The sequence below is a fragment of the Dermacentor silvarum genome, chromosome 8 (assembly GCF_013339745.2).
Source record: "Dermacentor silvarum isolate Dsil-2018 chromosome 8, BIME_Dsil_1.4, whole genome shotgun sequence".
NCBI classification, from domain to species: Eukaryota; Metazoa; Arthropoda; class Arachnida; order Ixodida; family Ixodidae; genus Dermacentor; species Dermacentor silvarum.
Window position 1 is genome coordinate 178,751,328 of NC_051161.1, and position 27,176 is coordinate 178,778,503.

Below are 27,176 nucleotides of genomic sequence, written 5' to 3' on the forward strand. Positions count from 1 at the left end.
AACGCAAGGTGGCGACCATTCTGGCGACTTCCTCAGTCCCACAGTCCAGGCACGCAGTCCGGACGATGGTACGGGAGGGCACCCCTGCAGCCATGCCTGCCAGCACCTATGCTCAAGTTGCTGCTGGCCCCCGGAGACCAGCCCCCCCCCCCCCCGGCACTCCAGTCTGCCGCGGCCCCCTCTAAGCAGCCTTCCACCCCTGCTGCTCGACCAACAGCCAATGCAGCACAGCCCTTGGCGACTCCTGCCGCTGACCCGAGGGACGCCATCATCGCCTCCTTGCAGCTCACTCTCCGAGCAGTGGGTGAGCTCCTCCCAGCGGACAGCCCGCTGAAATCCCTCTGCCTCCAGGCTGGGGGACTGCAGGGGGACAAGAACCACCATGGCTAGTGGCCGAGGAAACAGCCGACGCCCTCGAGTGCTGCAGTAGAACGCGAATTCACTGCGGCGACGGTAGGCGGAGCTGTGTTTACACCTCCTGCAGGAGGACTACGACGTGCTCGCCCTGCAGGAGGTGTACGCAACGGCTGGAGCTCTACGCTTGCCAGGGTATGTGGGTCACCTTAGTACCACATCCTGCACGCTGGACACGTGCACCGAGGCACCCTGCCGGGTGGCCGGCCATGTCCAGGGAGCTGCCCGATGTGCCGTCTACGTTCGGGCGAGTATCCCCCATGCTGTGGTCCCAGTGGATGATCTGGCCGGCGGCGCGATGGAGTGCTGTGCGGTCACTGTCCGCATAGGCTCGTGCGACACCACAGTGGCCAGCGTATACATCCGCCCCCGTCTCGCCTGGGATGCCTCCAGCTTCCTGCCTCTGGCAAGCCGCCTCGGGAAAGACTTCCTCCTGTGTGGGGACATGAATGCCCACCAAACAGCCTGGGGTGGAAAACGCTGCTGCACTCGTGGTCGTGCCATCGCGGACATCAGCCTACGTGCAGGTCTCCTGATACTCAACACCGGAGAGGCCACCTACGTCCGACGAGGTGTGCGCACGGCAATAGACCTCAGTCTTGCGACTGAACGCTGTGCGTACACCTGGAGAGTTTGTCCAGACACCTGGGGGTCTGATCATTTCCCTGTCATCGTCTCTCATGACGCTGGTCGGGCCCCCCGGAGCAGGGTCTGTTCTATGGCGAACAGGACCCTCTTCAGGAGACACTGCATGGGTGATCCAGCAGATGGCGACTTCCTCCAGCACATAAAGAACAGTGCCTCGGCAGCCACCATAGTGACGCGAGTGCAGCCAGGACGCCCTGTTCCTGACCTCCGGCAGTTGAATCTCCGGGCTTCAAGGAGGAGGGCAGAACGTCGGGCCATCCGCACGGCTGACCAGGAGGACTGGACCACCTACCGGAGGCTGGACGCAATATGCAGACGACACGCAAACCAGCGCCGTCGGCGGAGCTGGGAGGGGATCTGCAGCTCTATCTCCTCTGCCACGACCAGCTCAACGGTGTGGCGCTTGCTGCGACCACTCCAGCAGGGCCCAAGTCTTCGACAGCCAATTATGACTGTTGCTGTCTCCATGGGGCTGACAGAAACGGCCCTGGCAAACCTCCTGGCCAGTCACTTTACCTCCCGGCCACCTGTCCCGCTCCCCGATCCTGCCAGCATGGTGAGAGGAGCCGCCTCGCACATCGTCCACCACCAGGACTGGAGACTGGAGCAAGTGGCGGCACTGTGCAACAAGCCATTCCAACCCCATGAGCTGACCAAGGCCCTCGACCGTTCCAGGCGGCGAAGCGCCCCGGGAGCAGACGGGATAACCTTCCAGATGCTCCGCAACCTGGCGGACGCTGAGAAGGCCCGGCTCCTGGACTGTCTCAACGCTGTCTGGAACAACGGCCAGCTCCCCGAGTCATGGCTCACTGCCATAGTCGTGCCCATACTGAAGGCACGAAAGCCAGCCACAGCTCCATCGTCCTACAGGCCTGTCTCCCTTACATCTGCGGTCTGCAAAGTCATGGAGACCATGGTCCTGGTGCGCCTGCAGTGGATAGCCAGGGTGCTGGAGTTCTTTCCGGAGCAGCAGACTGGCTTCCGGAGTCGCCACTGCACAGCTGACTCCATCGGCGACGTCGTATCGACACTGGAGCAGGCCAGGAGTGAAGGAGAGGCAGCCCTGCTGGTCCTCCTGGATGTGCAGAGTGCCTTCGACGGCCTGCCCCATCAGGTGGTGATACACGCCCTCGATGCACTGGGAGTGTCGGGACGCATGGAGCAATTCGTGCGTGCCTTCCTGACCGGTCGCTCGTTCTGAGTGCGCGCGGGCACCGCACAGAGCTCCCCGCGATCGGTCACGGCAGGCGTGCCTCAGGGATCGGTGCTCAGCCCGTTCCTTTTCAACGTGGCCCTAGCACGCCTGCCCTCATCCATCCCGAAGGGCCGGCGCTTCCCAGTGCACTGCTCAGTGTACGCAGACGACATCTCCCTGTGGACTAGCGGACCACGACGCAGCCTTCCTGCAGTTCGGACCTGTCTCCAGGAGGCCCTGGACGCCTCGGTGGGCCACCTAGCTTCCGTGGGCCTCACGGTATCGTCTGCCAAGACCAAGGCTCTCCTGGTGCATCCTCGTTCGGCCACCCGACGGAGCACTGCCTGTCTCAGCGTAGGAGGCACCGAGATACCTTGGCAGAAGACAGTCATGTACCTGGGACTGCAGATCGACCACCTGCTGACCTGGACTCCCGCTGTAAAGGCTGCCGTGGCCCAGGTCCAGAGAGTCCAGAAAGCCGTGAGCCGCATTTTCTTGAGGGGGCGAGGATGCTCGACATCCTGGGCGCTGCGTCTGCATTCTGCAGCCGCCACCTCCAGGCTGCTCTACGCCTTGCCACTCGTCACGCTGTCAGCAACCCGGCTGAGACGTCTGGAGCAGCTACACAGAGGCTTCATCAGGAGCGTGCTGGGGCTGCCCCGGACCTCTCAAATAGCAGCAACGCTCGCAGAGGCGGGGGCGTGGCCTCTGTCCCTCCTGCTGCAGCAACGTGGCCTGCTGCACATCGACAGGCTGGCCCACGCCCCTGACGGAGAACGCCTGCTCACCCGCCTGGCGAGCCGTCCCTCCTCCAGGATGGGGAGCCTCGTCGACACTTACCTGGCAGTGGTCGGCCAGGTACCCCCAGCACCACGACTCCCGCCACCACACGAGAGGCCCCTGGTCATCACCACCTCGCTTGAACGACACAGCAAGCGGCGATCATCCAGCTGCGTACTCCTTCAGGTGGCTACCTCCAAGCTGGAGGAAGAGCTGGCGGGGAGATTGCTCGTCTTTACGGATGGCTCCGTCCTCCCCGACAGCGGCTCAGCCACTGCAGCCTGTGTGGCCCCCGCGCTCGGCAGGGCATCGACCTGTCGACTTCCCTTCTCGGCCAGCTCCACCGCTGCTCCACCTGGCCGCAGACCTGCTGGCAGCCGAGCCTCCTGGGGTACCGGTCGCAGTGGCCAGCGACTCGCGAGCTGCTCTCCAGGCTGTGTGCCTCCCGGAGAGGGCTGGCTTCAGTGCAGCCCTCCTGGTGACGAAGCTTCACGCCCTCCGTGCCAGTGGTACTGATGTCTCTTTGCACTGGGTACCTGCTCACGTGGGGATCCCGGGCAATGAAGAGGCAGATGCCTTGGCCAAGGAGGCACACGGCACGGACACGGCACCCAGCCAGGCGGTCGTGTCATCGGACTACTCCAGGAGCACCTTGCAACGACTGCTGCTGAGCGGCCACCCCGACGCACGCGTGGCAAGACGGAGCCCTCCGACACGGCGGCCTGACAGGGGACTGACCAGAAGGGAGAGATCCCTCCTACTACGCCTTCGGATTGGCTGCTGCTGGACAGCCGCCCGAAGCTTCCGCCTGGGAAGAGCAGACTCCCCAGCCTGCTCTATGTGCGGGGCAGACGAAACACTGGAGCACCTCCTATGTTCCTGCCCCGCACTCGACCAACATCGCAACACCATGGTGGCTCAACTCCGCCGCATGGGCCTACCTTCTGGTACCAGCACGGACCTGCTGCATCCAGCCCACAATCCCAGCCAAGTGTTCAAGGTGGTCCTCGGCTACCTTGCGGACACTATGCTGGCTGACCGGCTGTAGGGACACCCTGCCCGAGACGAGGACGACTGCCCTCTCCCTTCCACCCTTCTCCCACTATTTCCTTCTTTCTCCCCCCATTCCCCTCCCCTCAGATGCTGAGCCGTGCTCCCTATAAGGGCTGCAGAAATATGCATCTTTTCCCACCCCGAACCTCTACTACTACTACTAAGGGAGCACGGCGCAGAACGCGCGTCTGTTCTCCGCCGTGGGTTCACTCCCCGCGAAAGCGCGCGTCCCTCGCGCCCTTTCACTCTCACATACAGCGTTCGGCGGCGCGCGGCGACGATTTCATCTCCATTGACGTCATACGGAACCTCACGGCGACGGCGACGCCGACGGCAGAAGTCTGCTTTGGAGTGTCCATATAATTGCTATCGCAATAAAATATTGCCTTTCGGATACATCAAATAATTTAATGGTGTGAGAATTAAAAAAAAAAACATAAAACCAAAAAGCAACACTCAAGTGAAAATAGTATAGAATACTCAAACTGGGAAATCCTTCGGGCTTTGTCAAAGCCGTCGGGCTTTGACACTATACTAACATAAATAAGTAAATTAATATGGCAAACTTGAACGAGATCCTTGTACTCGCTTTTTGGGCTTCACTGATATGCTATGCGCCGCGTAAGGTATTGTCGCGAAGAGCGGCGAATGCACGGCGCATAAAGGTCACAGCCGTGTGGAGATAAGCGACGGTGCGAGCGAGCGACGAGCGCGGTTGTTGGCAGAGTAGAAGTGCGCCCCCTCCCCCCCCCCCCCCCCGGTCCCTCCGGCGCTGGCTTCCCGCTTCCTTGCTTGCGCGTGGGAGATTGAGTGCGTTCGCTCTCCGTGATAGCGCGCGTCTCCGCACGCTTCCGCTCGGGCATACGGCGCGCGGCGAAGATTTCATCTATAGGGAACCTCACGGCGACGGCGACGGCAACGGCGACGCCGACGGCAGAAATCCGGTTGAAGTGTCCATATAATTGCTATCGCAATAAAAGCTGCGACACGTGCCAACGCATTGGAAAGCCCGGGGACAAGGCTAAAGCCGCCATGAAACTTGTTCCAATAATTACGGAGCCGTTTCGCAGACTTGTAATAGATACAGTAGGACCTTTGCCCGCAACTCAGTCCGGCTACCACCACATTCTTACGTTACTGTGCCCCGCAACCAAGTTCCCTGAAGCAGTGCCCTTAAAAGAGCTAAGCTCGGTCGAGATCGTGGGCGCGCCGTTGTTCATCTTTTCGCGAGTCGGTTTCCCAGCGGAAATCCAGTCGGACCAAGGAACCGTTTTCACGAGCGCCCTAACCTCGAAATTTCTGAAAAATAGAAAAAGTTGTCGCAGTTTCACCTGAAAGGCGAAGCATCAATTGCGATAGCAAATTTGAAGAGAGCTATACGGAGTAATGATAGCAGCTTTATCAGCTGTATAAACTTGGACATGCGGCAGCACCGGCAACACGCAGAACTGTTGTCGACGCCGTCGGCGTTTTGCCCGCGTTCGTCAAAATACGTGCGGCGTTGGTGACTGTTGCCGGAGCCTCTCATATAAATAGGCACTTGGTGCCGCAGCTAAACGTCGCCTCCCTTCCCTCCCCCTCCCCCACGGCCTTTCGCGCGTCGGAAGAAGGCACGTTTGCTCTACATATATGGTGATTGTAGAGGAGGAAAGAGACGCCTACTTCTGCAGCCCTTAAGGGAGCACAGCGCAGAACGCGCGTTTGTTCTCCGCCGTGCGTTCACTCCCCGTGAAAGCGCGCGTCCCTCGCGCCCTTTCACTCGCACATACAGCGTTCGGCGCGCGGCGACGATTTCATCTCCATTGACGTCATACGGAACCTCACGGCGACGGCGACGGCGACGCCGACGGCAGAAGTCTGCTTTTGAGTGTCCATATAATTGCTATCGCAATAAAAATATGCGGTATCAAACTTATCCATAGTTCGGTATACCATCCCCAGTCCAACGCCGTAGAAAAGGTTCACTCGGTCGTGAAGCGTCTGTTGCGAGCCATGTGTTATGAGCGCAAAACAGATTGGGAACTCTGCTTACCAGCAGCTATGTTGGCCCTTCGAACCGCCCCGCATGAGTCGAGAGGGTTTTCACCGGCGGAGTAAGTCTATGGTCGTTCCTTGCGACCGCCACTCCGGATCATTCGGGAAGCCTGGGAGGGCCGGGCTGACGATCCGTCGGTCGTTGAATACGTGCTAGATTTGTTAGATCGGCTGCACACGACGCAACAGTCGGCAGGACGAGAAATGCGCAGAGTCCAAGGTAATGCCAAGCTTTACTACGACAGAACGGCTCGGGCGCGATGCTGGGAGGTAGGAGATCAGGTAATGATAATACGTCCCTCACCGAAAAACAAGCTGCAAGTTCAGTGGGAAGGACCGGCTGACATTGTTTCGAAATTATCTGACACGAACTACATAGTAACAGTTCCGGGTAAGAGAAGAACTCATCAGGTATACCACAGCAATTTACTGAAGCCCTATCGGCAGAGGGAGGCCGTCGTAAGCATGTCCCTTAACATGCCAGAGGAAATGCCGCTTGACTTTCCAGAACTGGCGCCAACAACCAACACCACCTAGACTTTTAAGGCCTCTCGACGACTGCCGCTCTGACGCGTGACGTCACCGCACTACGACGGCGGGAGCACACGCCGCCGCGACCGGCGAGGCAGCACCCCCTGGTGGCCGCTGCAATCGTTCTCTCACCGGCGCTTCCCGCGCCGTTTCAAACCGCATCAATACAGAGTACTCAGAGGCGCACTTTCGCATAAGAAACAAGATAACTATTTTGACTAATACACAAGACGCAAAATCCATCTTGCACAGTGCGAGAACTTTTATTTGTATTCCTGCTAATGCACAATTTAAAAATTATTATCGGGAAGCTTTTTTAACACGAAAGTGTTTTATGCCGGGGTCCACCAAGACTTCACTGACGTATTTCCGTCACGGAAATACGTCATAGAACATAATACAAAGAAAGAAACCAGAAGAAAAAGTTCCACAAACATGCAAAATTTGGAAATCGAACCCACGACCTCTCGGTCCGCGACGATAGATCGCCGAGCGTTTAACCCATTGCGCCACAAACGCATATGCAGAGAGCTACACAGACGTGCCTTATATATCTAACACTCCTCCGTGTACCCGCGCTCTTGCTCGGGGCGGTGCCGCCGCCTACGAGCAGAAAAGAGAAGTACTGCATTATGACACTAACGCGCACCGACAGTGAACGCTTCGGTGGTCTCAGCACTACGACGCCTCGATGCCAGCATTCGAAGGGACGCTGGCATCAAGAAGCACTACCAACCGTACTAGGTGGCGTTCACCGTACTCAGCACAGCGGAGCGTGGCCTCCGCAATTAGCTCTGAAAATGTTTCTGAAGTTGATCGCGGAGGCTGCAATTACGACGCGCTGTACGCGCTGATTTGACTCGGTGACGATTCAGTTACGTGCTTTGTCTTGCGCGTTGTATTAGTGTGTCAGTTACGTGCTTCGTCTTTCGCGTTGTGCTAGCGTGTGCAGCGTAGTGCAGCTTCCATATGCACGACGGTTGCTCATGGTCATCGACGTTGGTAGTCGTGATGGAGGAGACCTGCCACCAGGCGTCAGCGTGGGTGCATCAACGCCTAAGGGCGCTTTAGCCACAAAACACCAATAGACATTACATATGAATGTGCAATAAACATTACACTACTTCTGTGAAGACACGTTTCACTTTCGTGTTCTATACCGATTCCTATATAAGAGGGATCAACCACATTTTTAAATATTAATTTTAAAATAGTAATGTGAGATAAAACATCGCCATTGCTGTGGACATCGCCATCGTCAAGTTTGCACATGTTCTTTGCGTTCGTTACATATACCGTGTGCGTTGCACGTGTTTCTTCGTCGTTTCTTTGCCATTTACTGAAGTTTAGCTCCGGCGGTGAATTCTTGGATGGATATCGAGTGAAACATCCTTGAAAGCAACATGTGCGTGTGACATTTCCTGGGCTATTTGTGAAAATGCCAGGTCACTGTTGTGTTCCCGGCTACCGCGGGAACTACGACGGGGAGAAGGCTGTGCGCGTGTTCACTTTCCCGGCTGACGCTGACAGAAGAAGGCAATGGTTAAAAGCCATTCCACGTGCTGATGTCGTACCCGGAAAGCGCTCAGTGGTAAGTTACAAAATCGTGACATTTATTCCACGATCTGTAAACTTTGACATGCGGCGCGACGCCAGTTTTCAGTATCTTGTGTTCACTGTTTCACTCGTCATGTTAGCTCTCCTAAATATGCCAACTTATTTCCGTTTTGTGTCCAGGTCTGCGAACGGCACTTCCGAGCGTCAGACATTCGGACTTCTTCTAGTTATGTGGACTCGAAAACAGGCAAGGTCGTCGAGGCAAAATTGAAGATTGCTCGCCTTAGCCCCGACGCCGTTCCTTGTGTTTTCCCGAACTGTCCCGCGTACCTCTCCGCACCCGCTAGAGCCACGTCTCGAGAGGCACCCGATGAAAAGAGGATGCGCCTTGAAGCAGCTTCCTTGCGGGAAGCCATCGCCGCATCACTTCAGACCCACGAGGAGGAAGAGTCAGGAAACAATATCGACACTTTCCAGACTCTGTTGGAGCGATTTTCGGAAATCAAGCTTTCCAGCTTCTGGAATGTTATTTCTCGACCCACCTGCGTGGTTTTTTTCAGTCTTGCTTCTGTTGATGCCCCTTCTATTTTTCTGTCGATCACGATCTCACAGGACCTCACTGTGAAAGTTTATTGCCGAGATGTGCAGCTCACAACTGATGGCATAGATACCATCCCTGTGAAAATTATTGATATGCGCCTCTTGACCCGCCTGCTAGATGATGTTGAGGCCTTAGATCAAAAGATTTTGCCTAAGGAGGAGGAGAGAATTAAGCGTATGCTGACGTTGACACTTTCTCTTCTTCAAGATGCCTCAAATTGCGAGCTGTCGAATGTTGAGCAACTGAATGCTGTCCGATTTCTCAAAGAGCAAGTTGCTCTTCTCCTTGTGAAGCACTGCAACTCATTGCGGTATTCTCCAGAGTTGCTAGTGTTTTCGAGCATTTTATATACAGTTTCTCCGCATGCCTACAGGTTTCTCTGCAGTTCTGGAAACATTAGGCTACCACATCAGTCAACAATACGTCGTATATGCGATTCCTACAAAGTAAGCCCAGCACACGAGCAGCAAGGGGCTTCATTCCTATCCTATGCAAAGAAGCTTGCCACTACGATGAAGGAACATGAGAAAATTGTCGTTCTCATGATGGACGAAATCCACTTGCAGCCTTATTTTGATTATAACGGAGGCGTAATTGTTGGTGCAGCATGTAATAGCTCAAATGCAGCGAAGACAGCTCACGTGTTCATGATGCAAAGCTTGCTTTCATCTCAGAAAAATGTAGTGCACATACTTCCGGTAGAGCGTATCAGCGCACAGCAGCTTCATACCATTTTGCACAGCATTATTACTGAGCTGGAGAATGTCGGTTTACGTATCATTGCAGTGATAAGTGACAACTCCATCAACCGTAAGACAATGTCACTTTTTGGGGCGCCCTGCAAACTTCAAAGTGTATATAGACACCCTGCAGACTCTGAACGCCCACTTTTTTTCTAATTGACCCTGTACACTTATTGAAGTGTGTGAGAAACAATTGGATCAATCGGCGAAATGCTGGAACGTGCATGTTCTTTCCTAGCCCCAGAGGACCTAGCGAAAAACCACCTATACTCACAGCTTCATTTAAAACTCTTCGAGAGCTTCACTCAAAAGAACAGAGTCAGCTGATTAAATCTGCACCAACGCTTACAACAAAAGCTCTTAATCCATCGAACATTGAGCGCCAAAATGTCATGCTTGCGCTAAAAATTTTCAACCCTTCTACAGCGGCAGCTCTTCGGACATGTGGGCCCAGACTTCAGTTCGAGCATGTGGTTGGAACTGCAGAGTTTTTAGAAATAATAACAAAGTGGTGGAGCATTCTGAATGTAAAGACATGCAACAAGGGCATTCGGCTTCGTGACGAGCTGCAGTCACCTATTACATCAGTAACAAGTCCCCAGGTCCAGTTTTTGTTGAGTGTAGTGAAGTGCCTAGATCTGTGGCAGTCACTCAAGTTTGACACAGGCATACTTACAAGGGAGACGCACAGTGCCCTCCGTCTCACGACAGACACCTTAGTAAAAGTGACAAAATATTGCTTAGAGGAAATGCACTTTGACTATGTGCTGTTAGGAAAGTTTCAGACCGATTGCTTGGAAGAGAGGTTTGGCAAGTATCGCCAACTCGCTGGTGCGCAATACCACATATCCATAAGACAAGTGTATGAGTCTGAGCGAAAACTTCGTCTGCAAAATATTCTGGAGCTCCCAGAAATGGAAACTGCAACAGTTGCAGTGGCAGTAAACGATGATGTGCTCGACAAGTTTGACATTGAGGTTGCAGACGATGACTATCAGAAGAAGGCACCGAATCTCCATGCAACCACCTACGTTGCTGGTTACTGTGCCCATGCTGCGTTCAAAAAACTTTCATGCATGTCTTGCAAAGGAAATTTGATGCTAGAAGACAACATTGAGGTTGAAGGTGGGGAATTAGTGCAGGCCATGACCCGTGGCGGTCTCAAGTTTCCTCAGCCTGCAATAACAAACGCTGTTCTTGCAGCAGAAATAGTTCTGGACAAACTGAGGAGCGAACAGTATGCAACACAATTTCATGCACTGCCAAATAAAAAGGAGGCTCTTTTGGCACTCACACATGATTTAATAATTGACAGCATTGATTTCGATGTGTGTGAGAATGGACACACCCCGCGAGTGGCTATGCACCACGTCCTATGTGCAGCAGCTAACACGTTATTAGGTAACTTTTGCAAAAGAAAAAATGATCAACTTGTAGCTGAAAAGGCCGCGAAAGAAAAAGAGCGAAAACTGAAGACTCTGAAAAACTAACTGCTCCACGCACTTGCGACTGCTTTCTTTCATTATTAAATGTCAGTGCTTCGTTTTGCTTGCTTGCTTGTGACTTGTTTGCTTGTGACTGTATTCATTGGTTACTGGTGGATGTTAGTTCCGAAACCGGTTTTCGTGTTGTATTTCTGTACACAGTGTATTCTCTTGTGCCTGCGGAGCATCTTTAAGTTGTGTTCGCTTAATGCAATGTCAGCTTTTGTGGCGAAACAGCTTTGATGAACTGCTCACTTCTCATGTTTCTCTCCTGAAAATAAAATATGACTTCTGAAAGTCTCTTTCATTCAGCATTTAAAATAGAAAATGTTTGAAACGTAGCTTCACAAATCTGCATATTGATACATAATAAAATCAGTAACGGTATGTCGAAAGGTAAGGGGTGCACCTTCGCGCAAACGAGGACGAAAAAAAATCAGGCTTTTTGCAAGAAAAATATGGTTCCCAAAAAAGAATAATTGTTTCAATACGGCATTCTCAGCTCGCTGAACTGTATAGGAAAGCCAAGGGGTCGCGGAAGCCGAACGTCCAGCGCCGTCGTGGTAGGGTGACGTCACTGAGCCGTGGAGAGGCCTTAAAGTCTAGGTGGTGTTGCAACAACGGAAGGAAGCGTAGGCGAAACCATAGATAACCTCGAACAGCAAGCCGAGCTCGACCTCCATCAGAAGACGAAGCTGCGGGAACTCATGTATGAGTATACTGATAGGTTTTCCGACAAGCCGGGACTGACGACCGCAGTTGTCCATGATAATGAATTAACCTCATCAGAGCCTGTGCGTTCGAAGGCGTAGCGCGTTTCACCATGCCAGCGTGAGGTCATGGCTGCGGAAATAACAAAGATGTTGGAGCTAGGCGTAATAGAACCGGGAGAGAGTGATAATACTTCACCTCTTATCTTAGTTGAGGTCTCCGGAAAGGAACCGCGCCCTTGTATTGATTACCGGAGGCTTAACCTGATGATAAAACCTATCCAATACTTCATATCGAAGAGAGGCTTGAGAAAGTGAGCAGTGCGAATTTTATCTCTACACTAGACTTAGGGGTTATTGGCTGGTACCGTTGACAGACCAGGCGAGTAGGTATGCCGCATTTATTTCTCCATTGGGAACGTTTCAACCAAAGGTCCTGAGCTTTGGATTGAAAAACGCTCCGTATTATTTCTCTAGCCTTATGGACCGGGTGTTGCGTGGTATGGAGAATTTTGCGCTGCCGTATCTCGATGATATCGCGATCTTTTCGGCATCATCGGCAGAACATCTGACGCATCTGCGAGCCGTACTGGCCCGGCTGCGCGAAGCTAACTTAACTGCCAAAGCGACAAAGTGCCAATTGGGGCGTGCGGAAGTAGCCTACCTGGGTCATGTGATTGGTCAAGGCCGCCGCTTGCCTTCCGAGGTCAAACTAGCTGCGATCGAAAGTTTTCCACAACCTCGAACTAAGTGGGATATTCGGTCATTTCTCGGAGTAGCAGGATATTAACAAAGGTATATTCCGTGTTACTCAGATGTTGCAAGCGCTCTGACAGATGCGCTGAGAAAAACAAAACCACAACCCATACAGTGGGACGTAGCCAAGGAAAGGGCTTTCTGTACACTGAAGAGGGCTCTGACGAGTCAACCATTGTTAAGCGCGCCGGATTATTCTAAGCCGTTCATTGTTCAGTGCGACGCGAGCGATCGTGGAATGGGTGTTGTGCTTTGTCAAAGGGAGATAATGACGAGTAGCACCCTGTACTCTTTGCCAGTAGGAAGCTCACTGCTCGCGAGGAAGCATACAGTGCTTCTGAAAAAGAATGTGCCTGCGTTGTGTGGGCTGTGCAGAAGCTAGCCTATTACATTGCGGGTTCGAGGTTCGCCATCGAGATGGACCGCTGTCCTCTTACGTGGCTGCAATCAATGTCCCCCAAAAACGGCCGTGTCTTGCGCTGGAGCTTAGCACTTGAGCAGTACAATTTTTACATTCGCTACAAGAAAGGTAAACTCAATGGAAATGCAGATGGTCTGAGTCATTGCCCCCAGTGTATCGCTAGCCTCATGTCCACTCTGGTTTCCGTGTCATTTTTACGTTGGTATTTTTTTCATACGTTTCTTTATTATCGCGTAGTTGTAGGTGATTGTTAGCGGATTTAGTAATCACGTCCTAAGCTTTCAGGAAATGGCTGTTTTTAGTGTTTAGGGGGGAGGACGCGTGACAGAGATGAGAAAGCAGTAGCAGATTCTCTTTTTTTTTTGTAAAGCCTGGTGTGTCTTGGAGGAGAGTGGCCTTGTGCTCGCTTGTTTTTTGTTGTGGGTCCGGCACTGTTCTGGAGTGATTGCGTGCCCAAACAGGAGACGAAAAGTTGCGAGGCGTACTTGCAAGTCCTGTTTCACCGGACCGGACCAGGGAGAAGAGGCATACAAGAGCGCCACGAGAACTGATGAACGACTCCAGGGAATCGATGTGCTACGAACCAAGGGTTTGTCACCACGGAGGGAAATTCTGCTGCTGAAACGCCGATCCCTCGCCCAGTGGCTGCTGGCCCCTACGCGTAGGGATCTTCCTCCCCCGCCGGAGGTGCTGTTACGATTGACGTGTGACACCTCTGCGGATGCTGTTATGATTGACGTGTGACACCTCGTTCAAAAAGAATTATGCTGTTACGATTGACGTGTGACACAGAGGGGATTATCGGAGGACCATGCCTAAACCAACGGAGGATGAATCCCTGATTTGCTATGGTTGTCTCGAGTGGTCCTCAATCTGGCGGGTAAGTCGCAGTGATTAATGGCCTCCTTTGTGTGCGTGCGCCCAGGAGCGAACTGTGACCACCGAAGACCTCCAGTCGCAGTGATTACTGGCCCCTTTGTGTGCGTGCGCGCAGGAGCGAACTGTGCACCACCGGAGACCTCGAGTCGCCGCTAGCGGAGGGAAGCCCGGGAAACGTCACCTGGGAGAGAGGCAGCAGCCGCCGCACCCCCGACTGGACTCAGTACCTGTCACGTGACGTTGACGTGAGCGCAATCCCGCCTACGCTTTTAGCGGGCCTATTTAAGCGGCCCCACCATGTATTTTCTAATTATTCTCTTCTTTGTTATCCTTCATCAACCATGAAATAAACTGTGCAAGTTTCGCACTAAGAAATCGTCTTGCCCCTGCCTGGTCGCTATGGTCTACCGGATGCCTGCAGTCTGCCGAGAACGCCACGCTACCAAGAAGTAACGCCGGTCGAGCTTGAAGGAACCGGGCGTCGCAACAAGGCCCATTTGTCACGTTTTACATTTCAGCTATAATATATAATAAAATCAGCACAGGTGCTACTGCTTGTTCTGCCACAGCAGCTTCTGCAAAAATAAAAAATAAATAAAAGAATAAAAAAACGTGCGCGTGTCATTCTTCACTACTATCAGGCGAAGTGACGTCAAAACACCAAGAATGCCGTTTCACTCTCACCACGTTTTCCCTGCGTCCCCTCGCTTTGAAGTGTCCAAAGTATGCACGGTCTATTATGCGCACAGCCGAGCCTGTGCTGCTATTCAGAACCGGATGGGTGCACAAAAAAAAACGTGAATGATGCCCTGTCCAATTTGTTGCTCCCTGCGCGGACCTAGCCCGCTGCCAAAAAAGGTGGTGACTCTCGGTCTCTCGGAGGGCGGGGGACCCGTACACATTCTGCTTCTGCCTGTGAGCTGTCGTTGCCCACATTGCTTGCACCATGTTTTGCTTGAGAAGCATGCATCAACTTGACCAGCAACGTGTTCAGTACGAGCGGCTTGACCTTCGCCACTACAAGCTTGGTTCCACACTGCTATTGGGTGAAACACGAACAACTAGCCAGGCGTCGGAAAACTGCATTTACTGCGAAATAAACTCAATTATCGCAAGGTAAGTGCAATTGTCTTATTTTAATTCTCAAGTATAGTGTTTGAACTGAGTGCATGGCCTAATACGTGTTTTTTTTTCTTTTTTTTACAGAGATAATGTACAGCCACTTTTTACTACATACGTAGACGGTGGTGAATCGCTTCAGTGTCAGCTGAAACGCACTGTCTGTTTGAAAACATGCAGCACGGCAGATTTCGGCTGGTACACTCAAGAAGACCAAAGTTGGATTGTAGAAGACCAAAGCTGGAAGACCAAAGTTGGAATGTACTTCCTTACTCAGGAAGTACATTCTGTGAGCTGACTGGTGTTCAGAACTTCCTGCAAAACTCTAATCTGTTGTGTTGTAGCCTGCTTAGGTGTTTATCATGAAATATTGCACCCTTTCTTTGCTACCTCTGTTCTTAAAGATTACGCATTGCCAAAGGCTAAGTACAGCTACCCACAAGCACTTACGAGAAGGCATAATTCATCATAATTGGCTAGTTAGGACAAAAATCGCATATTTTGATGCAGCGGCATTTCCTCCCTAATTTTTGTGTATTTCTGCGTCTTTTTTTTCAGCTTCGACAACTTGTTTGAATGGAGGAATCATGTCTGTAGCAGGTTGCCTTCAATATAATGAACGCCATCATGGACCATGCAGTTCAACTGCCGTACAGCCTGCATGGGAAGAAAAGCAAGAGACTGTTTAACATGCGACTATGCAGAGTGGGAACAGGTGATATGCATTTAATTTCTCAGTTTTGTGCCTCTTGCTTGTATTATGCACTGCTGTCAGTATTGGGATAATATAGGTATATGCATTGTGTGCAGATGGTGCCTGTGAGACGCAGAGATCGACATCAATCAAGCGCAAGACTTCATAAGAATGTGACTGCCAGGCGCCGTCGACTGTGCTAATAGCAGAAGGCGGCGTTACACCGAAGCGGCTCAAGCCATTCAGCGTCTTCCAAGTGCCCCTTTTGCTAGCCCAGCCTCAACTCCCCGTAGCGCCATAAACAAAGCTTTCGTTGGTGGCACCAGGATTGGGGATACGAGCAACAATCTGTATCAACCTATCTTATTAAGACCAATAAAGAAATTTTATATCATTATTTGGTGATTTTATAGTAGATCGTGGCATGTTGCATCGAGCTAGCGTGCAATATTTGCGCAATTTAAAATCGTAGGAAATAACGGCATCGCCTGTATACATCACAATCTGCCAATATATATTGGCCATGCGAGTGGGTAATGCGGGACAATAAATTGACTAAAAGTGGCAGAGCCGTCTATTGACCAATACCGGCGCTACCAGCAGGCAAGGTGGGACACTAGAATGACAATGGACGACAGAGCCGGCTATCTGCCTGTATTGGCGCTGCCACACGATGGCCGAACAGGGCCATTCCTGACGCGTCTAGCGCTGGTGGTTTCGGGCCTATATTTGTGCCGGTGTTTGCAGTGATATTGCCGTGCTGGGGCCAGCCTGGTTGTGCTGCCTGAGAAGTGAAGAAAACACACAAGGATGCTGCTAGAAATCAGTCATGAGCATGACTCAGCAAAAATGACAATGACTCAGCGAAAATATATTAACACTCTAAAACTACAGCAATGGGTTTGGATGGGGTACTAGGTGAAGGAAAAGGCTAAGGTTGCTGGTCGAAGTCATAGTCATGACCGTGATTGAGCCAAAATGACCATGACTCAGCGAAATAAGATTAACACTCAAAAACCACTGGAATGGGTTCGGACGTGGGCACTTCTGCCGACCGCAGTCGAGGTCGGCAGAAAACCAGATGGGATGATGAAGTTAGGAAATTTGCAGGCGCAAGTTGGAATCAGCTTGCGCAAGAAAGGGGTAAGTGGAGAACGCAGGTAGAGGCCTTCGTCCTGCAGTGAACATGAATAGGCTGATGATGATGACTGTTGCTTTAAGATGTTAACTATCATAATTGCTCTTCTACAGGAGGTCCCGATACAGTCTTTGACTAGGGGACCTCCTTCTGTATACTAAATACTTGTAACATGTCCCAACCTTTAATAATACAATTCTGATTCTGACTCAGCGAAAAAAGTATAGCTGTCAAAAAACACTGAAATGGGCTGGGACGTGTGTAATAAGGGAAGCAAACACTAAAGATACCGGTAGAAGTCATAGTCATGACCAAGACTCAGCAAAATGACAATGACTCAGCGAAAAAAGTATAGCTGTCAGAAACCACTGGAATCGGTTCGGACGTGGGCACTAAGTGAAGAAAACACACAAGGAGGCTGCTAGAAATCATAGTCATGAGCATGACTCAGCATAAATACTATAGTTTTTTACTACTTGATTAAACAGCTGACAGCGCAATTGTTATGTAGCTCAATGTGCGGATTTCAGCAGAAGCGAAAAACTGCCAAAGAACGCGCTGGCATGGAGGTTGAACCAGCACCGTGAGAAAAACGCCGATTGGGACTGCCTGCGGAAAACCACACAGGTAGAAACCCGAGTTACTGCACGCGATCTTCTGCCACAAAAATATATCATTGGACCCACCTATCCATCTATCTGAAACTAGCGCTCACACTAAATTTGCGCAGCTGCTCAGCGTAGGCACACGTTTTTTTGTTACTCGCCACGGTAGCTAAGTGGCTATAGCATCGCGCTGCTGAGCTCGAGATCGCGGGTATGATAGGAGCGAAACGCAACAATCGTGTGCTTAGATTGATGTGTGTATTAGAGATCCCAGGCGGTCAAAATTAATCCGGAGTCTCCACCTACGGTCTGCTTCATAGTTTAGGCACGTACAACCCTTGGATTTATTTTTTACTTTTTCTGTTTTCTCAATTAACGTGGTGAAAGGCCCAAGGTCTTGTATGTATGCTGACTTCAATCTAGCAAAATTTTTTACGTTTGCTTCATGTTTTTTTTTCTTCGTGAAATACGTGTAACGCTACGACTGGAATACAGCGCAATGACACATGTGCAGCTAATGGAAATGTACACCTTACAGGATGGTAAAATGACACACCAAAGGAAAGGCATTGTATGCACATGTTTTTTTAAGTACAAGCTGTGTGGCCAGTTTGGGTGCTAGATATCTGACAACCGTATAAAGCAGTTGAAAGAACCGAAATGCATATTTTATACATATAGATAAGATATACATATAGATATAGATTTATACATACAGTCTGGATAAGGATCCGCACAGATATCTTCGCGACGTTTTTACAAAACATTTCCTGGCCGTCTTATCAAGATGATAGCTTAAAACAGCTTAACAATACGCCTTATAGGCGTCTTTCGCAAAACGCCCTCAAGACGTACATAAAGAGACGTTTTGTAGCCGTATTGAATAGTTGAAGACGTCCTAGTTCATTTTGGCTGGTAAAAGACGGCTACAAAACGTCTTGTGTTCAGTGGGTATACTACAAGCAGGTGAAAGGAACTCCCATGGGGGCCTCAATTTCTGTCACCATGGCTAACCTAACTATCGAGAATATCGACAGAGAGCTCCGAGTACCTTTTCCCCGAAGCCAAACGTTTTTCTCAGGTACGTGGATGATTTCTTCTGCATCATGAAGGAGTCGCAAGTCGAAAACCTTCAGAGCCATTTAAATTTCAGAGACCCTGATATACAGTTCACGTATGTGCGCGAACCGAACGGATCCCTACGATTCCTAGATGTACAAGTTACACGAGCTGACGGCAATCTAAAATTTTCAGTCTACCGAAAACCACCCCACACGGGCCGCTACCTTCACCTCGCATCCAACCATCCGGCAAACCACAAGGCATCTGTTGTAAATTCTTTATTGAAAAGAGCCGAAGCTCATCGCTCATTGGAATCAGATCAAAATCAGGAAAGGAGAACGGTTCTCAACGAACTTTAAGGAATGGCTATACAACGGAATTTATTCGAAAAACCACCCGACTCAACAACAACAAAAAAAGAAACAAACTACTAGACCTCCAACCGTTGACTTCGCCTCGACCACAGAAACGAGTGTTTATCCCATACGTCGAAGGTACCAGCGAAGCTCTCAACCGAATAATAAAAAAGAAGGCCTCAATGTCACGCACAAACCGATGAACACTTTAAATATCCTCATTTCTAAACCAAAAGACCGTCCACCAAAAGAAAAAGCTCAAGGGGTCGTACGTCGGGGCAACCAAAAATCTAAAAGAATCAGACAACATGAAAATGACGTCAGAACATTCAACAAATACGCAGCGCCGTCGCCGAACATTCCGAAGACGCCGACCACAAGATTTCTTTCCAAGAAACCGAAATCCTTCAAACAGAGACAAACTGGCGAAAAGGGCTGCTACTGGAGTAATGGCACCTTCAGAATAGGGCGGGTAACCACGTGAAGGGCATCCTACCTTCTTTGTTTGTCCATGGCCTTGGAGACGTGACCAAAGGAAGAAAGTACCTAAGTCACCAACACCAAAACATCTCGCCCTTCGACGGCATTCCCGCAGGTAAAGCGCTCCTAGCATCGGTCAACGCAGCCGACCAGCACCCTTTCGCCGTTGTCGTCTGTCAAGAACAGGTGTCTCCCCACCATCCTCCCCCTTCCTCCTTTCTTACGATGGACCTCTTAAACGCTGCATATCGCCCCCTCCGAAGAATACCCCCTGAAGAAGGAGCCGAATTGGCTCCCAAACGTCGGGCTAATACCCTTATTTGGTTGGAGTCACTCATTAAGTCTTAACACGCACAACGCACCGTCATCAGTTCTGTGCTGGTCACCATGCACTATCGTCGACTTTCGCTGGCTTATGCATATATCTTGGGCTGTGATGGCCCCACAACACGGTTCATTGCCTGTATTGTGGTGACGTAGCACACAGCAAATAATTACCGGCACGTCACTGTAGCTGCTTGCAAGGCGTCGATGCGCCGTGGTGGACGACGATGCCGAGGAGTACGTAGTGTTTTCCAACGACAACGTACCGCAGCTGTCGCTTGAGATGGCTGCATCGGTGATGTATCGGAGCCTCAGTGTGGTCTGTGTCGAGAATCTCGTCGCTTTTCTAGACCCAGTCACAAGCACTGCACACTAAATAGTTGCAACACCTTCCTCCGTTCCAAGTCACTGCACACAAGAGCACTGCACACAAGAGCCCTCACCTTGGATCAAGCGATTCTTGGGGTGTCGTTGCGATATCCATCCGCTATCGCTGTTAGCTCGGCAGCTAAGGCAATCGGCCAGCACCTTGAAATGCACAACACACTCAAATACGCATTTTGATGGAGGCGAAATGTAAGAACGCCCGTGTGCTTGCGTTGTAGTGCAAGTTAAAGAACCCTGGTGGTAAACATTTATTCGGAGCCCTCCCCTACGACGTGCCTCATTATCAGAACTGGTTTTGCACATAAAACCCCAGAAAGAAGAAGAACACACTCATATACTACGTTCATGCGCACAGGGGTACCTTCCTTATGCAAGCGATGACAAGCGATGAATCGTGTCGCTGGACAGCACGCTCTTCTTCGCAATGCCTCGCGGCGGTTTCGCGCACACAGATAAACTGGTACATTTTCACTGTGCTGAGGCACTACGGACCCTAGAATACCGTACAGCCATTTTGCAGCGACAGCCGTTGCTCTTGGCCAGAGTGTCGTTTTAGTTGGTAAAGCGGCGGCCTTAATAGCCTCAATGAAACGCCTGCGGTGAAAAGCCATATCGCGGAGCTGCGTTGCCACTCCCATAATAGATAGTGAATGGATTGACATCATTGTCGTGCCTGACTTTATCGAGAATAGCTCTGCAGCTCCCCTGGCGACTGCTCAACGTATTACCTCCCCCGTGCGTGGGGGAATGTATCCGCTTGTGAGCTTTCGCCTCAGTGTCGCCACTCGCGGCAAAAAGTGCAAAATTTAATAATTCGCTCGATCTACGTTCTTGATCACAAACTTATAGCATTCAAAACGAAAAACTGATACATTAAGAAAAAAAATGTCACAGTTTAGCCCTAAGGGCGAAGCAATGAATGCGATGGCAACACAGCAATGTCATACGAAGTAAGGTGAGCGGCTTTGGTAGCAATATGAATTGTAGTAAACATGAGCTGATTAAGTAAGCAGGTGTGCTGCGGCGTAAGTAGACCGACATGAAGAGAGACTCGATGACCACGAGAAGGCGCGTGTGAAACGGTGGTGTTGATGAGAAGCGCTTCCCGTGGGCAGCGCGTGCGAGGGGACACACCTGTAGCGCTGCACTGCCGACCCGGGCAGCATTGCATGTGTAGCGTGCGTTGGAAAATGTGGCCCGACTATTACTAACTGATTGAATAAGCGTGGTGTGAGCGCGCACAAACAAACATGAATAGATCACACTGAATGACTGCAGACAACGACTGTCAAAACGCTGGCAGCAAGCGCATACACCGCAGCAGCGGGCGAAGGTACGTGCGGTCTATCGCTTCAACGGAAACTGAGCGGCGAATGCACGGCGCATAAAGGTCAGAGCCGTGTGGAGATAAGCGACGGTGCGAGCGAGCGACGAGCGCGGTTGTTGGCAAAGTAGAAGTGCGCCCCCCCCCCCCCCCCCCGCTCCCTCCGGCGCTGGCTTCCCGCTTCCTTGCTTGCGCGTGGGAGATTGAGTGCGTTCGCTCTCCGTGATAGCGCGCGTCCCCGCACGCTTCCGCTCGGGCATACGGCGCGCGGCGAAGATTTTATTTATAGGGAACCTCACGGCGACGGCGACGCCGACGGCAGAAATCCGGTTGAAGTGTCCATATACTTGCTATCGCAATAAAAATGTTTGTTATTTTATTTGCTGTATCTTAACGCATTCGATTGATGTGTGCAAGAATGCACCGCATGTGCGCTGTTCGCATTCGACGGAGGCACGCCCTTGACGCACCCGAGAAAGCGGTTTTAGGCAAGTGTGCAGCGCGACGGTGTTGCTGAGTTGCGATAATACGTTGATAACAATACGCGGCGCTGTCACGTTTCGTTGCGCAGTCTTCCGTGCTCGAAACGCGGAAGCACTGTGCCGCGGAGGGTGCGCCGATGTTGTCATACGCGGATTCTTATCGACATTTATTTTTGCCAGCTGTTTTTGCGCGTTCTCCGTTCACTGACTCTCAGCGAGCAAACTCGGGTAACACTCGTGCGCACGAGAAACGGCGCATCCTGCATCCTGGTCTTCTTTACTACCGAATAACTGAATTCTTAAATGACGTCATCTGCATGCCTCGTACACAACCGTGCAAGAAAGCTCCGTGGGCCTACAGGTGACCGGCGCAATTGAAATGCCGTTAATGAGGCGATCAACTACAGCCCCGACATACAGTCACTGCTTGGCTAGTGGGTGCACAACGACCCCACACCGGGTGAGAAAATCACCTGACTGGAAAGAGTGTGTCACTCGCAACTACGTTTATTCAGAGATGTTGCCAGTGTGTAGAACCACATCTGGGCGCTAAAACAGACCAAATAGCAATTTAATGGGTATGTCAGAATGCATGCTCTTTCTAGCATACACGCAAAGAAACTATGTTCATCGCACCAGCATATCGCCGATCTCGTCTCCTTCTGGTATGCGCCTTCATGTACTCATGGCATATTTGCTTTTGCCGTGTATGCGGATCATATACAATGACTTGACTCACAGGGACCCATAGGATATTTTGCAGAGATGCCCCCTTGCTCTCTCATTGACGGCGCGGGCTGTGTAAACGCTACAGCTAGTGCGGCTCAAGGTGGCTTTGTTGATTACGCCAAAAGCGCAGGCAAGGTACTTACACATTCTGCGATAATAAAATGCGTGGGCAACAGCCAGCCAGCATCCATAGTGCCGAGAAAACAATAGGCGCCGCTTTCTTCAGGTTGTGAAAGGGGGCTTCCCAACGCAGTTCCTCAGGACCTGAATAATTGTCTGCCATTCCTTGCCAATAACAGTGGCCACTAGTGGCATGTGCTTATATTTCTCCTCGTCCTTTAATTTTCAACGGAGGGTTTCAGCACTGCAAACATTACAAAGCAAGGATCCCCGGCTAGACGTAACAACCTGGTGATTAAAATTTTCCTGGATCATGTGACAACACTACTTTATTAAGTCCGCTTCAAGGCACATGGAGAGAAGTGTATTGCTCGTCGAGTCAAACAGCAAAAGCTTCGTGATCGTGGACGCCCAGCAGATGCGCCGCTCAGGAGAGATAGCAGGGAACAAGTTTGGGCGTGTTGGTAGGTGATTGTAATTTTAACTGGGATACATAGCGCTAAAACGACAAAAGGTCGAAGAAGAACACAGGACGAGCGCTAACTTTCAACAATTGATTTATTGCAGCTGGTAAGCATATATATGTACTCACAGGGCAGGCACTGCAATAGACGCACTGAAGGGAAATAAGAAAAGGAAAAACAGTCATGTGGCTACTACGCCAAAAAGTTCAAGCTCTTTCTTGGATAAAAGAATAGACGGCGTGCTAACACAGTCATCACCTGCTCTAGCTATCTCTGCTGCTTCGACAATTTCCCTCGTTATCTTATTCGAGTGGCGATAGACAACAACAGTTTGTTTTAAGAGAGGGTAGAATGGTTCCTTCGCGTCACATTTTCTACGTTTGTTGAAAACGGCAATTTATGAAATGTCCAACCAGCACTAAAACTTCATCGACTGTATTAGGTGGCGCGTCCCTAGGGTTATCATTTAAAATCACCTAGACAGTCTTGAACATCTCTGAAACCTTCAGCACTTTGAATCGTCATAAAAATGTTGCTACGTTCGACGGGTGGAAAAAGAGAACGAGGTTGGTATGGACTCCGAGCGGCTCCCCCAGCTAAGCCCATCATCGTTCATCCTCGCATTTGTAAATAAACACCTTTCATCGTAACGGTTATGTTAGGTCAAGACAAGATTTGGACTGTGGCTCCCGCTCATGTGTACCCAGTGTTTCTGGAATATCCGCATGCTCGGAATATGCTTTGGCACGTGAGGCTTCTTATATGTTGGAAAGAACGAGATATTAGCATGTAGCCCTGCGCAGAAAGGAAAACCAATTATACATGCGTGAGAATAAGCGTCTATTCTGGCAGTTTAATTTGGCAAGGGTTAGCTTTTAAATTCACTAGAATTACTAGGTATGTTTTCGTTGCGCAAATATGTATTTGCTCACGCGGCAATCTTCCTTAAAAAAGGCCTTCTCGGAATAAGCTATTGCGCTCTGTGCTGTCTTTTCACGCGGTGTCGCATCTTTTCCACCACGAGAACTGACTAGTGCGAACTACGGATTGCGTCTGAAAAATCTCGGGGTCGCCAATTCATTCCTCCCTTCACAGCAACGCACTGACGTTGCAGGCGGACCTACCCCACTATAGCGGGCATACGAGTTGAATGGAATTGAGCTTATTCTGCAACAACGACAAGGTTGCGACGATGACCACGCAAAAGCAGCTCGAGGGGAACCTGGCCACACAGGGCATCTTCACAGCGGTTAAACAAAATCAGAGGTTATACATAATGCATAAGCATCATACTGAAGGAAAGAACAACCCCGGCCAGATAAACAAAAGTATCGTGGAAACATTTCGCACAGTGTTAAGAGCGAGAGAGAAAAAAGGCCTAGTGATGAAACAAAGAAAAATAAGAAAAATGACATGAACTTACTATGGCAGCAAACGCTATCACACAAATATACCACGTAGCTTTCTTTAAAGGCAGAACATTGGAGCATTTTCCTTGTGTATTCGATTTTACAGTGTCAGCATATAAAACTGCAACATTTGGTCGCCTTAATTCTGCTCGTGTTAATATTCGAAGGATTAGTTGACGTAAATTATAAAAAGAATTATGCTGCTATAAGGATGCCAGTGTTGTTAATGTGTCATCATTCTTAATTTTTTTTCTAATTCTATATAAGCGACAAAGCCAATATCTCTACAAGGTTTCACTTTTTATAGCTCTAAGCTTTGAAAACAAAGGAGCGGTGTGGCAGTGATATGGTGCATGGGAGAGAAGGCGTATTGCTCTTTTTTGCAATACTGTCAGTTTGTGCATGTTCTCCGCTGAAGTAGTTCAATCCTCGTTTGAAATAATGAAAGTTTTCAATGATGAATTCTCTTTCAGCTGGCTAGGGTGGATCCTGAGTGGAAGAAGCACCCACACGGATTTGTGCTCAAGGTCACCAACTGGGTCGAAAGTCAGCAGACAGAATTTCTCGGTGAGTGAAACGACGGCACACACCGTGCTGACAAGAAAAGGTTATCGCAATGCCTAAGGCATATTGCACGAATGAACACCAGCAAAGCTCCGAAATGAGGCTCGCGTGATATTTGTTGCAGAAGCACGGCGCTACTGCGTGTACCGGCGCTTTAGCTCTACAGAGTGCTCCAACTATCATCCATCAAAATTTAAAAATATGCAAATGCCACGTAGCTGGACATAACCAAGCTAATGTCGTTTGCCGTGGCTTGGAGATACTCAGCGTTCGGCATTCCGCCTAATTACACGATTACAGGAGCAAACCGGACGCTCGTCTGGTTGACCTCCCAGCCTTTGCTCTCCTTGCTCTCTCTCTCTTTTGGTCATTTAATCAACTTCTCAAATATTATAGTTAGAGGAAAAGTGTCAATGAGAAAATTGTAAAACAACATGACAAAATCCCAATACAGCTTTCTGTTGCTTAATACGTGCTACATAAAGGTGTTTCTTCCAAGCATGAAACAAGCCAGCGAATAGAGGACATTGTTTAACTGCGCGAAAAAGACAGACCACAGAGACAGCAGTTAAACAATGTCCGCTAATATGTACCAACTCGCCCAACAACAAGTTCTTCTAAACCAGCGAATAGAGGCAAAGGGCCTCGAGTGGCCAGTCGCACGGAAACGGTCATTCCCACGTATTTGAGCGTATCCTTTGAAGTTGTCCACCTCGATTTCGCTCATGTCAAGAAGATGGGGTGCAGAAGACGCAAACTTTCCTTGTCGCCATTGACGAATGTACAAGAATGGCAGCAGCTGAATATGGAAAAGAGAGAAACTCACAAAATGGGCAGAACAGACAGGCATCACTCTAAGGCAACGCACTCGCAGAAAGTTTATTGCGCGAGCTCTAGAAGCACTTGAATTTGTACGCTACTTTGTACGTGGGTAGAAATGTACCTAGCACACTGCAGTGACTCACCACAATAACTCCTACACGGAGAGATTGGGCTGCAGTGCGTACTTTACTGCAAATGGAACAAGTCCTTGGCTTCCTGCAGATCATTTGGGAATTGCCCGTCGCGTTACTCTTCTAGAGACCCCCAAGACAGCCGAACAGCAAATGAAATATAAATTTCGACTTGGATTTTCGATTTTTAGAAACTTGGACCATAGGCACTATTGTAATCATCATACCGTATTGGTGGTATTAATCACCACCTCGCCCAACTTTCCACATTACTGCACTATCGTAAGTTGCCTGTGATTGAACCTGGAAGAGACTCAGCGGCTCCAAGTGCCAATTTAGTGGTCCATGCATGGTCACCAAGACGACAAGCTAGCAAGGAATCCTCAAGTCAGTGTACTACGAGACCCTGGCGAAGAAAATCGAAGTTAGCTTCGTAAGGAACATCATCCCGTACCATCCCGGGAGTGCCGTCAAGACGATGTGGCGCGAGTATCGGAGGAGAACGAAGAACGGCCTTATCCGTCTTTACTATCACTAATAAATATTTTTTTTTAGATTTACATGTCAGGCGCTCGTTCCGACTATGAGTGATGGATTCTGGAATAATTTTGACCTTTTGGGATTCTCTAAGATTCACCGAAATACAGGGGGTTTCATGTCGCCGCCATTCAAATACAGAATAATCGTATACTTCGAGTTAGCTGCTTTATTTCTACTCAGAAGGAAAACTATTTTGCTTTATCAAGGACGTCAGGTTCAGTGACTTCAGTGTCTTAGGCAAAACGTCAAGTACGCGTCACGTTGCGAAAGCAAATATTGTACGCGTCGCGCCAACGTCAAGCCTCGAAAAAGAAATGCTAGAATCTCGAGAATAGAGCCAAATTTCTCTGATCAGACATATATTTACAAGTGCACATGAAATCTTCTGATTGCGGGAGATAACTGCTGACCTATCAGCATATTTTACCACTTTTTTTATTGGCTTGAGCTGGGATATGCCGTATACTAGCGATGTCTGCGGAAAGAGAACTTATAAAATTTAATTGTTTATGCAAGCACACGTTCAGGTCTAGGCGTGAAGATCAAGCGACAAGAAAGCAGTCCGATCAACGGTCAAGCAGAGCGAGCGCGAACATCTTCGACGTGTTTTGCTGGCGTGC

The 27,176-nt window shown here is 50.1% G+C and overlaps 2 protein-coding genes across 2 annotated transcripts in view; both read left to right on the forward strand.

Annotated features, from left to right (window-relative positions):
• Positions 1–27,176, forward strand: part of LOC119461884 (hydroxylysine kinase) — a 435,160-nt gene that overhangs the window by 68,184 nt on the left and 339,800 nt on the right. Inside the window, exon 3 of the mRNA XM_037723252.2 lies at positions 24,973–25,066. Coding sequence (XP_037579180.1) covers positions 24,973–25,066 — 94 coding nt within the window. The remainder of the gene's footprint in view (positions 1–24,972; positions 25,067–27,176) is intronic.
• On the forward strand, positions 9,279–11,448 carry LOC119461882 (uncharacterized). The gene is given in 2 exon segments (XM_037723251.2): positions 9,279–9,707; positions 9,710–11,448. Coding segments are annotated over 2 exon segments (1,719 nt in total). The 5' UTR covers positions 9,279–9,325; the 3' UTR covers positions 11,047–11,448.